The sequence below is a fragment of the Somniosus microcephalus genome, chromosome 19 (assembly GCF_052327205.1).
Source record: "Somniosus microcephalus isolate GS21.2 chromosome 19, FLI_Smic_1.0, whole genome shotgun sequence".
Classification (NCBI taxonomy): Eukaryota; Metazoa; Chordata; class Chondrichthyes; order Squaliformes; family Somniosidae; genus Somniosus; species Somniosus microcephalus.
Window position 1 is genome coordinate 64,487,874 of NC_141005.1, and position 14,838 is coordinate 64,502,711.

Consider the following 14,838-nt stretch of genomic DNA (forward strand, 5'->3'; position numbering starts at 1 on the left):
TTTTCCCCTCTGGTATCCTACCTAGAAGACTATTCCAAACCTATATCTGTCTGAGTAAAGAAGTTCTACCTGATGTATCTGTTTTGCATTTACTTGTTGCTAATTTTAATTCTCTAGTCCAACTTTCCTGTCTGTCTTTGAAGTAATATTCTGGCTTTATTTTGCTGATCACTTAATATTTCATATACCTTGAGATTCCTCCTGCCCCCTTAACCACCTTTTTAGCTCATCTAATCTTCCTCATACCCTTTCCCTCGCATTTAGAATGAATCTTCTCAATGCCTGTACTTTTTTTGGCATGGTGACCAGAACTGAATGCAATGATCCCATGTATGATCTGACCAGTGCAGTGTGGAGCTTTAGCATAACCTCTGTCGACTGCTACTGCACAAACTTACACTCTACTCTTCTGGCTATATATATCTAAAAATTCTAATCGATCTTTACCTGTACCCAACCTGCACAATAAACCACAGATCATCATTGGAGACTTTAATAGCCACAGTACCCAATGGAGAAGCAGTCGAAGAATGGATGGACGCTAACCAGTTTCGTCTCATCCACGATCCTAAATTGCCAGCCTCCTTCCACAGTGCCCGCTGGAAGTGTAGATATAATCCAGATCTTGCCATTGCCAGCAACGACATCGCTGGCCTCTGCAAGAAGCTTGTCACAGACCCAATACCACAGACACAACACCATCCTATTGGCATCCAGGTAAATGCAGCAGTGTTACCAACCGTCGTACCATTCAAAAGGCGCTTCAACTTGAAGACGGCCGATTGGAACGGTTTTACACGAGCACTTGACCGCAAGGTTAAACGCATTAAACTACTACCTGAGCACTACAACCTCTTTGCAAAAGCTGTCCAAAAAACAGCTAGAAGGAAGATCCCCCGAGGTTGCAGAGTACACTACATCCCTGGTCTCACCAAGGAGAATGCTGAACTCTACTGGGAGTATGTCTCAATGTTTGAATCTGACCCCTTCTCAGAGGAAACAATGTCTACCGGTGAGAGGGTGATGTTAAGTATCTCTCAAGAACGTCAAAACACCTGGAACACCTTGATAGAGACAACAGATCATACAAAAAACAGCAAGAAGGCATGGTCTCTCATACGCAAACTTGGAGGTGATCCCAAGAAAGCTGCCCAACATCCAAATGTGTCTGCTAACCAAGTTGCACACCAGTTGCTCCTAAATGGAAAAATCAACAAGAAACAACCAAGAGCACAACTAGATAGGAAGAAGTACAGCGATGATCCTGGCTTCACTAGACCATTCACCATGGAAGAGCTGGAAACTGGTACATCTAATCTAAAACACGGTAAAGCAATTGGTCTTGACAACATAGCAACGGAGCAGATAAAGCATTTTGGACAGCAAGCAAAGAAATGGCTCCTACAATTGTTCAACCACTGTCTGGCAACACACAAGCTACCTAATATCTGGCAGAAGGCACATGTAATAGCACTATTAAAGCCTGGAAAAGATCCCTCAGATCCTAAGAGTTTTCGGCCAGTTTCACTGCTTTGCCACACCTATAAGCTGTTTGAACGGCTGATACTCAATAGGATAGCACCAACTGTAGATGAGAAGATCATTCCAGAGCAAGCAGGTTTCCGCCCCGGCAAATCAACAACAAGCCAACTGCTCAACCTCCCACAACACATCGAAGATGGTTTTGAGCAAGGGATGGTAACAGGTGCTGTTTTTGTAGACCTGTCAGCAGCATACGATACAGTGAACCATAGACGTCTCCTCTGCAAGATTCTAGAGATGACAAAAGAGATTCACTTAACAGAGCTGTTAGAAAGCATGCTTCAGAATCGCCGGTTCTATGTTGAACTAGGTGGGAAGCGCAGCAGGTGGCGTATTCAGAAGAATGGTCTCCCTCAGGGAAGTGTGCTTGCACCGCTGCTGTACAACATCTACACGAATGACCAACCTATAGACGGTGTTACACGCCGTTTTATATATGCTGATGACTTATGTGTCACTGCCCAAAGCACTGATTTTAACACCGTGGAGAAAACGCTTTCTGAGGCCTTGGAGAGACTAAAATCCTACTATGAAGAAAACCACCTTCGCGCAAACCCATCAAAGACGCAAGTTTGTGCATTCCACCTCAGAAACCGTGAAGCCAAATGCCAGCTGAAAGTAACCTGGTGTGGAGCAACACTGACGCATTGCGAGCACCCTATCTACTTAGGAGTCACCCTTGACCGATGCCTCACCTTCAAGAACCACATCGAGAAGACAAAGGCAAAAGTGAGCGCACGAAACAACATCCTGAATAAGCTCACTAACACAAGATGGGGAGCAAGCCCGAAAACATTGCGAACCAGTGCACTTGCTCTTTGCTATTCCACTGCCGAATACGCCTGCCCTGCATGGGAAAGATCCACACATGCCAAGAAGATGGATGCCGTCCTGAATGCAAGCTGCCGATTTATCATGGGTTGCTTAAAACCAACAAACACCAACAGCCTATATATTCTGGCAGGTATCGCTCCCCCTGATATAAGAACAGTAGCCAGCAAGAAAGAGCGACTCCATCAAACATCAGATGAGAGGCACCCTCTGCATTGTCACACACCTACACCCAGCCGCCTAAAGTCAAGGAAGAGCTTCATGAACAGTGTTGTTCCATTACAATCAACCTCATCTGAAGCCCGCATCGCCTTGTGGAAAGACCGGCTCGCCAGTCTTGAACAACCCCCAGCAATGGAAATTTTACCTGATGAAAGCCTTCCCCCAGGAGCTAATTGCAACTGGGCAACCTGGAAGTGCCTTAACAGACTTAGGACCGGTGTAGGTTGCTCAAAGGTGTCACTAAACAAATGGGGATATTCAACCAGCCCGACAACTTGTGAATGTGGAACTGAGGCACAGACTATGCAACATCTCCTGCAATGCCCATCGTTAGAGGAACCCTGCACTGTTGCAGATCTTGCCGAATTCAACAACAAGGCGCAAAAATGTGTCCAGTTCTGGCTGGGCTATGTATAGACTGTCCGTGGACACGATAAGAAGAAGAAGAATAGATCTTTTGATCAACGTCCTCACCAGCAAATTTGATGATACAGAAAGCAAAATAACTGCAAATGCTGGAAATCTGTTACAAAAACAGAAAATGCTGGGAACACTTAGCAGGTCAGGTAGCATCTGTGGAGAGAGGAAGGTAGGGTTAGCGTTTCAGGTCAATGACCATTCGTCGGGGGTTAACCCTACCTTCCTTTCTCCATAAACGCTCCCTGACCCGCTGAGTGTTTCCAGCATTCTTTGTTTTTATATCGATAATATTACAGTTGCTTTCAGTATGCAGATCATTTTTGTTAGAAACAGGGCTCCAAGCATCGACTGTAGGATTCGAGTCCATAGCGATATTCCACATCTTGCAAGTATTCTTCATTTTTAAACCAACCTCTTTTGCTATATTCAGCTCTTAGGTACTTTTGTGCCTCTAAAACACTTTTTACCTGTTTTGGCAGCCCTATGCTTCACCCACAGTTTGCCACTCCTTCTCCCCCCCCCCCCCCCCCCCCAATATACTTCGTTCAGTTTATTTTTCTTCTTCCCATTTTAATTGCTCCATTCATTCATTCATTCTGGGGACTTCATTGTCTTGGGTATCATTTGCATTTATTCAGCACTAATTGCAGCAGAACTTCTCAGTTAATTTCTTTTAGTTCATCCCTAAGAAATGTGTCTTTTTTAAATCATCTAAGTTGTATTCCTGACTTCATACTCAAGCTGAGAACAATTGATGCTGTGATGTTTGAAACTAATTTTAGATTAACAAGGTACTGCACATCAACAGGACTGTCAACACTGAAATCTACTTATTTTTCTTCCACCAGGCTGAATGACATCTGGACCATTGGCCTCCAGGATAGAGAGATGGCATGCTGGGATGAGGTAAGAAGTTACAAACATAGTAATTAAATGGAATTAAAACCATTAAAAAAGTTTGAGAACAAAAGACAAAATACAATGAGCCCCATAGAATATTGTTTTCTGTTTGATTTTTGAAATACATTTCCTGCCTTTTTGTATCAGGGAACTCTCTGGGTGGGGTGGGGAGAAGGATTGTGGCATACATGGTATCTTTGTATGGGAGTACACAGATGCTGTGTATCGTATGTGGAAGCAAATGTACATGTATTGTTTTACCACAGGGCTGACTGAGAACTAAGGATTAATCTAGCAGGCTTCCTTTGGTGAGACCCGTCATAAGTAAACTTTCTTTATATAAAAAAAACCCCACATACAGGAAACTTTGGTTTATCTGGAGGTTAACTGTCCGGAATGCTCGAGCCACCGGCAAAAATCAGGAGCCGTTTCGTTAGGTTTTTTTCCTTTTCGTTGCTTTTTTTTCACCGGTCAGGCTCTGCAAGCTCTCGCTGAAGCTGTTACTAAGCTACAGAGACGCTTGCAAGGTACAGCCGACTGTTTAGAAGCTGTTGCTAAGCAACAGGGTTTGCTGCCAGATACGGAGCTCAAAATCTCCGTATGTTTCAACATTAGCGCTGGTTTGTCTGGCAGTTTTGATGGGACGGCAACAGCTCGGTCCCGTCGGTGCCAGATAGCACAAAGTTTCCTGTACATTACTTCCTCCCCTCCCTCGCACATGGAGAAGCAGATGTTTGTTGGCATTTGGTTCCACTAGCTGCTCTCGAGTACCTTTACCATGTGACACTTTTCCGTGTATTAGCTGAGAGTGTGCATTTAATCCCAGGGAGCATCACCTGGACCCTGATCCACTCCACAGTTGCAATCTTTTACTTTCCAACAGGCTGCAAAACCCTGTTTGTTTTTTTCACTTCCTAGCTATCAAGCACTAAAACCACCAAGCTGGCTTGAGAGAAACTGTGTCCAAACGTTGTTGGGGAACACATTCATACAGTCCAGCCGAAATCTATAACAATAGCATTAGGTATAAAAAGAAAAACAACTAGAATCATAGAATGATACAGCACAGAAGGGGGCCATTCAGCTGGGTCTTTGAAAGAGCTATCCAATTAGCACCACTCATCTGTTCCCATAGTCCTGTAAATTTTTTCCCTTCAATTATTTATCCAATTCCCATTTGAATGTTACTATTGAATCTGCTTCCACCACCCTTTCAGGCAGTGCATTCCAGATCACAACTCAACTGCGTTTATATAATAAAATTCCTCGCGTCGTCGCCTCTAGTTCTTTTACCTATCACTTTAAATCTGTGTCCTCTGGTTACTGACCCTTCTGCCACTGGGAAAAATTTCTCCTCATCTACTCTATCCAAACCGTTCATGAATTTGAACACCTCTATCAAATCTCTTAACCTTCTCTGCTCTAAAAGAACAACCACAGCTTCTCGAGTCTCTCCACATAACTGAAGTCACTCATTCCTGGTACCATTCTAGTAAATCTCTTCTGCACCCTCGCTGAGGTCTTGACATCCTTCCTAAAGAGTGGTGCCCACAATTGGCCACAATACTCCAGCTGAGACCTATCCAGTGCTTTATGAAGGTTTAGCATAACTTCCTTGCTTTTGTACTCTATGCCTCTATTAATAAAGCCAAGGATCCCATATGCTTTTTTGACGGCCTTCCTAACTTGTCCTGCCACCTTCAAAGATTTGTGTACCTACACCTCCAGGTCTCTCTGTTCCTGCACCTCTTTTAAAATTGTACCATTTAGTTTATATTGCCTCTCCTCAGTCTTCTGACAAAAATGCATCAATTCACACTTCTCTGCATTAAATTCCATCTGCCATGTGTTTGCCCATTTCACCAGTCTATGTCCTCCTGAAGTCTGTTACTATCCTCCTCATTTCTGATTACATTTGAGTTTCATGTCATCTGCAAACTTTGAAACTATGCCCTGTATACCCCAGTCCAGGTCAATAATATATATCAAAAAAGCGCAGAGGTCCTAATACTTCCCTCCAGTCTGAAAAGCAACTGTTTACTACTACTCTCTGCTTTCGATTCCTTAGCTAATTTCGCATCCACGCTGCCACTGTCCCTTTAATCCCATGGGTTTTAATTTTGCAAACCAGTCTATTATGTGGTACTTTGTCAAATGCATTTTGTAAGTCCATATATGCATCAACTGCACTGTCCTCATCAGCGCTCTCTGTTACTTCATCAAAGAGCTCAATCAAGTTAGTCAAACACGATTTGCCATTAACAAATCCGTGCTGACTTTCATTAATTAGCCTGTTAACTATTAATTAAATTAATTAGCCCATACTCTTCCAAGTGGCAATTTTGTCCCGGATTTTTGTCTCTCAAAGTTTCCCCACCACCAAAGTTAGGCTGACTGGCCTGTAGGTGCTGGGTTTATCCCTCTCGGGGTTGTAACATTTCCAATCCTGTGGCACCACCCCAATATCCAAGGAGGATTGGAAGGTTGTGGCCAGACCCGCCACAATTTCCACCCTTCCCTCAGTAACCTAGGATGCATCCCATCTGGACCGGTGACTTTTCTACTTTGAGCATGGTCAACCTTTTAAGTACCTCCTCTTTATCTATGTTTATCCTATCCAATATCGCTACTGCCAAAATGCACCTTTACTGCTACATTGGCAGCATTCTCTTCTCTAGTGAAGACAGATGCAAAGTACTCATTCAGTACTTAAGCCATGCCCTCTGCCTCCATAAGAAGATCTCCTTTTTGGTCCCTAATCGGCCCCACCCTTTCTTTGATTACCTTTTTACTATTTATGTGTTTATAAAAGACTTTTGGGTTCTCTTTTATGTTAATCGATTCTCATACTCTCTCTTTGCACCTCTTATTCCCTTTTTTTAGTTCTCCTCTGTACTTTCTACATTCATTTTGGTTCTCTACTGTTTTATCAACCTTACATTTGTCATAAGCCTCCTTTTTTCTGTTTCATTTTAATCTCTATATCTTTAGTCATACAAGGAGCCATATCTTTGGATGCACTTCCTTTCATCCTTGTAGGAATATGACTACTCTGTACCCAAACTATCTCTTTAAAGGCCTCCCATTGTTCAATTACTGTTTTGCCTACCAACTTTTGATTCCAATCCACCTAGGCCAGATCCCTTTTTAACTCACTGAAATTACCCCTCCTTTTTGTTTAATTAGCTTGATTGTCTCGTTCCTTCTCCATAACTATTCTAAACCTGATATTATGATCATTGTTCCCCAAATGCTCCCCGACTGAAACATGCACCACTTGCCCCATTTCATTCCCCAGAACTAGATCCATCACTCTTTCCTTCCTCGTTGGGCTAGAAACACACTGATCAAGAAAGTTCTCTTGTACACTTCACAAATTCCTCCCCTTCTTTGCCCTTTACACTGTTACTATCCCAATCTATATTAGGATAATTGAAGTCCCCCCCGCTTATCACTACTCTACAGTTCTTGCATCTTTCTGAAATTTGCTCCTCTATCTCCTTCCCACTATTTGGTGGCCTAAAGTATACACCCAGTAGCGTAATAGCTTCTCTATTGTTCCTTAATTCTAACCAAATAAATTTTGTCTTTGACGCCTCAACCACACCATCCCTCTCCAGTGTTATAATAGTTTCTTTGATCAATACTGCCATCCTCACCTCCTTTTTTCCTTCTCTATCTTTCCTGGATACCGTGTAGCCAGGAATATTACGTTCCAATTCGCTCCTCTTTTGAGCCAGTTCTCTTGTTATTGCCACGATATCATAGTCCCATGTGGCAACTTGTGCCTGCAGCTCACCAACCTTATTTACCAAACTACGTGCATTTCAGCACATGCACGCCAAACCCATCTTAAAGTGCCGCTGTCTGATACCTCCTATTTCTGAACTATTCTTTACTGTAGTGCCACTCGTGTCTCCCAGTCCTCTGTGCACCTTGTTTCCCCTCTCAAATGTCTCATCCTGGTGCCCACCCCCCTGTCAAATTAATTTAATTTAAACCCTTCCTCACAGCACTAGTTAACCTCCCTCCAAGGACATTGATCCCAGCCCTGTTGAGGTGCAACCTGTCCATCTTGAACAGGTCCCTCCTGCCCCAGATCTGGTCCCATTGCCCCAGAAGCCCTCTTCCTGCATCATGTCTCCAGCCATGCGTTAACCGGTTTTATCCTACTATTCCTATATTCACTATCGCATGGCACTGGGAGTAATCCAGAGATTAATAACTTTCTTAGGTCCTGCTTTTTAACTTCCTCCCTAGCTCCTGAAACTTTGCCTGCAGGACCTCGACCCTTTTTCTTCCTATGTCATTGATTCCCGCGTGGACCACGACTTCTGGCTATTCTACTTTCCCGCCCCCCCCCCCCCTCAATGTTTTGCACCCTCTCAGTGACGTCCTTTACCTTGGCACTAGGGAGGCAATACACAATGCGGGACTCGCATGAACTGCTAGTACAATAACTATAGTGGCAATGGGAAAAGTCCTCTTCAAAGCACTACAGTGATATAATTATCTTGCAGAGGAAACCTCCTTACTTAGCACTGGTGTTCCATTTTGTATATAGGTTAGGAAAATAAGCAAGTCTGAAAACGACTTGATAATGAAGGAAGGGATTCATTCAAACCCATCACAAGTAATCAAGCTCCTGTTACAATTGGAACTGAGGATCAAACTACTGTGGAATTGGTGGAGTTCTTCCTCTCCTCGGAGATTGAGGACCTTGATTGAGACTAAAGGAAAGTGTTTTTTCCCCCACTTTTTCCACAACATTTTATTCCAAGTGCAGTAGAAACCACCTCAGTGTGATTTCCCTTAATGTGTTTGAGGGCACACCTGATGGCTTATTAGGACAGCCAAATCCCATCTATCCAGTTGGGTGAGATGATTGCTGTGGCGTCTATTTAGGTGCTGTTTGTGTGCCAGTTGTGACTTTGTTAGGTGGGTCAGTCAGTTCATTGTAAAGAATTGGTTTCCACCTAGGTGTACTGACCAAATGGATTCAAGTCCAGCATTTCTTGGCAGAGCAGCCTGGTGTACATGAGAATCCAGTACAGAGCTGAAAATATTGAGTAATCAATGAGGTAATCAGCTCCATGGTCCATGGGAACTTCCTAAGGAGACTCTTGTTATTGAGGATATCCTTGACCCAGTGGCCAACTGAGGCCTATGTCCTTTTATCAAATAAGAAAACCCATAATAACAACAGAAAATGCTGGAAATACTCAGCAGGCCATGCAGCATCCGTGGAGAGAGAAACAGAGTTAACGAAGAGCAGAACTTCTTCAAGGTGGAAAATAAGAAAATCCATAACTTGTAGAAGATATAGTTAACAGCACCCCCACCCCCAATAAAATAATCAGAGGTGGCAGGTTACTCACGTCAAGTTTGTAAAGAAGGCAATAGTGTTTACCTTTATAATTGGAGTAGGTTGCCTGAAAGTCCTTAAGAGGAAAGTGGAAAAAGTCCAATAGAGAGGCAAAGGTTTACAGTGCTAGAAGAATTTGGGTTTGCAAAATAGTTCAGTAGGCTGTAATCTCATAAAATCTGCTGTGTCTGTTTTTTAGATTGAGCAGAGTGGAGAGATCCCTCCTTCATGCTGTAACTTCCCTGTGGCTGTCTGCAAGGACAAGATGTTTGTTTTCTCAGGACAAAGCGGAGCAAAGATCACCAATAATCTTTTTCAATTTGAATTCAAGGAAAAAGTGTACGTGCTCAATAATTATTCTTTCTAATCACTCTTATCCTTAATAAACTAGTGAAATGGTTATTACATTGCCAGAGGTCCTAAGGAAAGGAAACTGGGGACAGGAAAGATGTGATTTAGGGGAGGAACTCTCTTGTTTTCTCATCAAACCTTGATGTAGAAGTTCTCGGCCTTACTCAGCAACACATTTACTGCAATGCTGGTCACTTGGGAGCTGTAAAAATGTCTTTATTGAATATAAGGAATGGTGATTATATTTAGAAAAAAGATCTTTCATAACAACATTAATGTATGATATAACTTCTGAGTAAAGAGTCCATTTCTTAATAACAGAAAATGCTGGAAAAACTCAGCAGACCAGACAACATCCATGGAGAGAGAAATAGAGTCAACGTTTCGGGTCAAAACCCTTCGACAGAACTGAGAGGAAAGGCAGGAAATGAAACAAAAGGGAGTTTTGGGGCTGGGAAATGGGGGAGGGGATGAAAGAAGAGACATTAAGAGATATTCAAGGTGAGACGAGATCGTAATAGGATAGGCAAAGCAACAAACAATGTCTCTAGATGAAGTGTGAAACGCGCTGGCAGAGTGACAGACAGCTGCCGTGTGGGAGAGAGAGGAAAAAAGGAAAAGTCACAAACCAAAAGTGTGGATAAAAAATATAAAAATATAACAGGGGCCGAGGTTATGATCTGAAGTTGTTGAACTCGATATTGAGTCCGGAAGGCTGTAAAGTGCCTAATCGGAAGATGAGGTGCTGTTTCTCGAGTTTACGGTGAACTTCCGTGGAACAATGCAAGAGGCCGCAGACGGTGCGGTCTGAGTGGGAATGGGGCGGTGAATTAAAATGACAGGCGACCGGAAGCTCGGGGACATCCTTACGGACTGAATGGAGCTGTTCCGCAAAGCGGTCACCCAATCTGCGTTTGGTCTCCCCAATGTAGAGGAGACAACATCGTGAGCAGCGAATACAGTATAATAAATTGCAAGAAGTACAAGTAAATCGCTGTTTCACCTGGAAGGGGTGTTTGGGGCCCTGGACAGTGGGAAGGGGGGAGGTATATGGGCAGGAAGGTGCCGGACGAAGGGGAAGGGGTGCTGGGGGTGATAGAGGAGTGGACTAGGGTATCTCGGAGGGAGCGGTCCCTACGGAATGCTGAAAGGGGAGGGAAAGATGCGTTTGCTGGTGGGATCACGTTGGAGGTGGCAGAAATGGCAGAGGATGATCCGTTGAATGTGGAGGCTGGTGGGGTGAAAGGTGAGGACAAGGGGGAACCCTATCGTGGTTCCGGGAGGGAGGGGCAGAGGCGAAGGCTGAAGTGTGGGAGATAGAACGGACCCGGTCGAGGGCTGTGTCAGCCACGGCAGAGGGGAATCCTCGGTTGAGGAAAAAGGAAGACATGTCGGAAGCACTGGTGTGGAAGGTGGCATCATCGGAGCAGATGCGGCGGAGACGGAGAAATTGGGAGAATGGAATAGAGTCCTTACAGGAGGCGGGGTGGGAGGAAGTGTAGTCCAGGTAGCTGTGGGAGTCAGTGGGCTTGTAGTGAATGTTGGTCAATAACCTATCCCCAGAGATGGAGACGGAGAAGTCGAGGAAGGGAAGAGTCGGAGATGGACCATTTAAAGGTGAGGGAAGGGTGGAAATTGGAGGCAAAGTGAATGAAATTGTCTAGTTCAGGACGAGAGCAGGAAACAGCACCGATACAGTCATCAATGTACCGGAAAAAGAGGTGAGGGAGGGGACCCGAGTAGGACTGGAGCAAAGAATGTTCCACATATCCCACGAAAAGGAAGGCATAGCTAGGACCCATGCGGGTCCCCATAGCAACACCTTTATTTTGGAGGAAATGAGTGGAGTCAAAGGAGTAGTTGTTCAATGTGAGAACAAGTTCAGCCAGGCGGAGGAGGGTGGTGGTGGATGGGGATTGGTTGGGCCTCTGTTCAAGGAAGAAGCGGAGCGCCCTCAGGCCATCCTGGTGGGGAATGGAGGTGTAGAGGGATTGTACGTCCATGGTGAAAAGGAGGCGGTTGGGGCCTGGAAACTGTTAAAGTGGCGGAGAGCGTCAGAAGAGTCGCGGATGTAGGTGGGAAGAGACTGGACAAGGGGAGCAAAGATAGAGTCGAGATAGGAAGAGATAAGTTCGGTGGGGCAAGAACAGGCTGAAACGATGGGTCTCCTAGGGCAGTCCATTTCTTAATGTAGGCCCTTTGCCTACTCGCTATTGAATTGATTCGTGTGTGAGCTGCAGTCTAAATTGTGTGTTCCTTAAAGACCAGAATATCTGTTTGCACAGTACCAGTGTGAACAAGAGTGTGTTCACTACAGTACACATCAGTGCCACAAAGTAATAGCTTTCTAATGTCCCAGTTCTCCTCCTCCCCTCTGAAATGTGTCGTTAATTGCAAGATGACCCGGACCAGGTGCCCCGGACCACTTACCATGCTCATGAGTTGCAGTGTAACTGAAGTTATTAACATTACCAGAACACAGGCAGAAAGGCAGGAAGCTGGAGCTCTTTGGAACATTTATCTGTGGTTCAGGAGAGTAAAAGGTTCTACTTTGATAGAACAAATGTTCTTATTTGTGGCTATTCTACAAAAGGGCTCACAAATTTTAATTGCAAACACAAAGCCAGTCGAGTCCAACAAAAGGGTAAGGAATTAATTATGGTCTAACTTTGATTTTATTAATAAGGTGGTGTGCCTAATGCTGCTCAGTGCTGAAGGGACTTTAACTGGTTGCTGATACTGACCTGCAGATTGATACTTGTGATTTATGACCATTGGCCCAGAAATTCGGGGCGGGGGCTTCCCGCGGGTGTAAGGCCCCGACCTGCACTTACCCAGCGCGCCGGCCGTTGAGCTGTGAGCCCCCGTGGAATAGCGATCCTGGGCCGCCTCCAACTGCCGGTGCGCAGTGCTTGCGTATCCCAGGGGCGCAGTTAGTTCGATGCATCCCCTGGGATCACGTGGGCCATGGAGCGCCAATGGTAGCAGGGAATGCTTCATTCATAAGTTTGACAGGAAGACCTGTCAAACCTATAAATACTATAAGCCCCAAAACATCACTAAATCTTCAAATAAATTTTTTTTTTAAATCACATTTTTAAAATAACAATAAATTACATGAAATAACTATTTTAAACAATAATTTAAATTTTTGAAAAAATTAATTACATTTTCTAACGGGGCTAAAAATAAACTTACCTTCTTTAAAGTATTTAAAGATAATAAACCTGTGGAAAAAATGTTTTAATTTTAATTAATTCGCCACTTACCTTGTAAAAAGCAGGCCTTGCAACTGCTTTGTAAAAGTGTAACTCCTGGAGACACCTGCAAAAAAAAACGTAAGTTCGATGCGCATGTGCTGCCTCTCCTGCACACGCGTTCCACCTCTGAACCCCTTCTTTCAAGGGAACGGAAGTGCTGGTTTCCTGCGCATGCACGAAACCGGCACTTCCATTGGGCTTGAGTACCCCATGCGTACTCGCCCGTGGAGACCTGAATTTCTGGGCCATTAAGTAATCCTGCGGTTGCAAAAGGCTTGGTAAAATGCAGAAAGGAAACCGTTTTAGAAATAAGTTGCACAAAATATAAGGAAATAGCCAATGCAGAACAATATGTTACTTTGCTATTTGTTTTAAAAAGCTGCACAGCAAACTGAGAAATACAAATATGAAGGTTTATCTGGTCCTTTCTTGCTGCATCTGTACATTCTGCTGAACTTGCCTTTTACATTTAAGTGAACTGATGGAGCACACACACAATACTTAAGAACAATGATGGATGATTCCCTTGTTAGGAGAACCGTAGCTGATGAATAAAGTGATCAGTGACCACACAGCAAGTCTGCCTTCCTGTTCACATCGAGTCTCGTTGTAGGCCTATCCTCCCTATTGCTCCCATTTACAATGTATGATGCCAAGCTCCCTACAGATTTGGTGGCGTGAATGGGACTGCAGATCATACGATCTGTAAACTGCTGCACCTCCCCTCATACAAAGTGGTACACCGTGTACTGTCTCTCCATACCTGTCCAGGCACAATAGCAATACCACATTAAGACAAATATCTTGTTTCTAGGGATAGGAGCTTAAAAAAAAAAACCTGAAGATGTTGGTGCAGATGAAGATAGTACTCTTGGTCCAAAGTGTTTTGGCAAAGTACAGTACTTCCACAATCATTCCTAATTCAGATTGTTCGCAGCAATGAACATGAAATGCAGGGAAGCAAGGTTTTTCGTTCCTGTCTGACCTGCTGTGCCATTGTAGCTGTCAGTTTTCGATGTTATTTTATGTTCCTATTAATCACCCTCTGCATTTTTATTGTCCCTCTGCATTTTTATTGTCACTCTGCTGAGTAATATACCTCCATTATTTATTAATGGCAAGAAGTTCTGCTCAACACATTGATGGCTTCATCCAGTATGTGCAAATGGCTCTTGTTATTTTCAATTATGATGTTACCAGACTAGTAATCCAGAGGCCTGGACTAATAATCAAGAGAACATGAGTTCAAATCCCACCATGGTAGTTTGAGAATTTGATTTCAGTTTTGAAAATCTGGAAATAAAAAGCTGGTATAAGTAAAAGTGCCCATGAAGCAATCGGATTGTCGTAAAAACCCAACTGGTTCACCAATGTGGTTTCAGTGACTTCATCAGAATTTCTGGGATAAATGTTGATCAAGTGTTAGTGAAGTTTTGACAGTGTCCCAGAAAGCCTCCCGATGTGTTTCAAAAGTCCTCTTCAAACCTCCAGCATTAAGTGAATGGTAAAAGGTGATATACTTTTAAGTAGCGCTCGAAATCCTCAGCAACGACTTGTTTGCACCCAATCAGCTGGTCGCTGCTAGGAGAGCACGTTGGGTCAAGCGCTAACCACCAAAATGTCGTGCAGCCTCATTATTGAGCGCTAGCGGGCAATTTAAGTGGCGATCAGCCCGTTAACGATCCCCCGGACTGTCGTTCCGAGCACAAGCTTCAACTCCTTCACCAAGATGGCGTCTTGCACTAAACGCAGGCTAAACCGGTCTTTCGGCTCAAGACTCCATCTTGACTACCTCGGAGGGTCTTTAACATCTAAACGAGCTGGCGAAAATCACCCCCGAGGTCTTTTTTAGATAAGCAAGTGAGCTTTCTTTAAAAGTAGAATATTTTTAAATGCACATTGGAGTATTTTGAACAAAAGTACTCTAGACTTTCCTTACCCCTTAAG

General features: G+C 43.9%; 1 protein-coding gene across 1 annotated transcript in view; it reads left to right on the top strand.

Moving 5' to 3' along the window:
* lztr1 (leucine zipper like post translational regulator 1) overlaps window positions 1-14,838 on the top strand; it is an 82,377-nt gene that overhangs the window by 18,976 nt on the left and 48,563 nt on the right. The window contains exons 7-8 of the mRNA XM_085961919.1: window positions 3,864-3,921; window positions 9,480-9,619. Of these exons, the coding sequence (XP_085818045.1) occupies window positions 3,864-3,921; window positions 9,480-9,619 (198 nt within the window). The remainder of the gene's footprint in view (window positions 1-3,863; window positions 3,922-9,479; window positions 9,620-14,838) is intronic.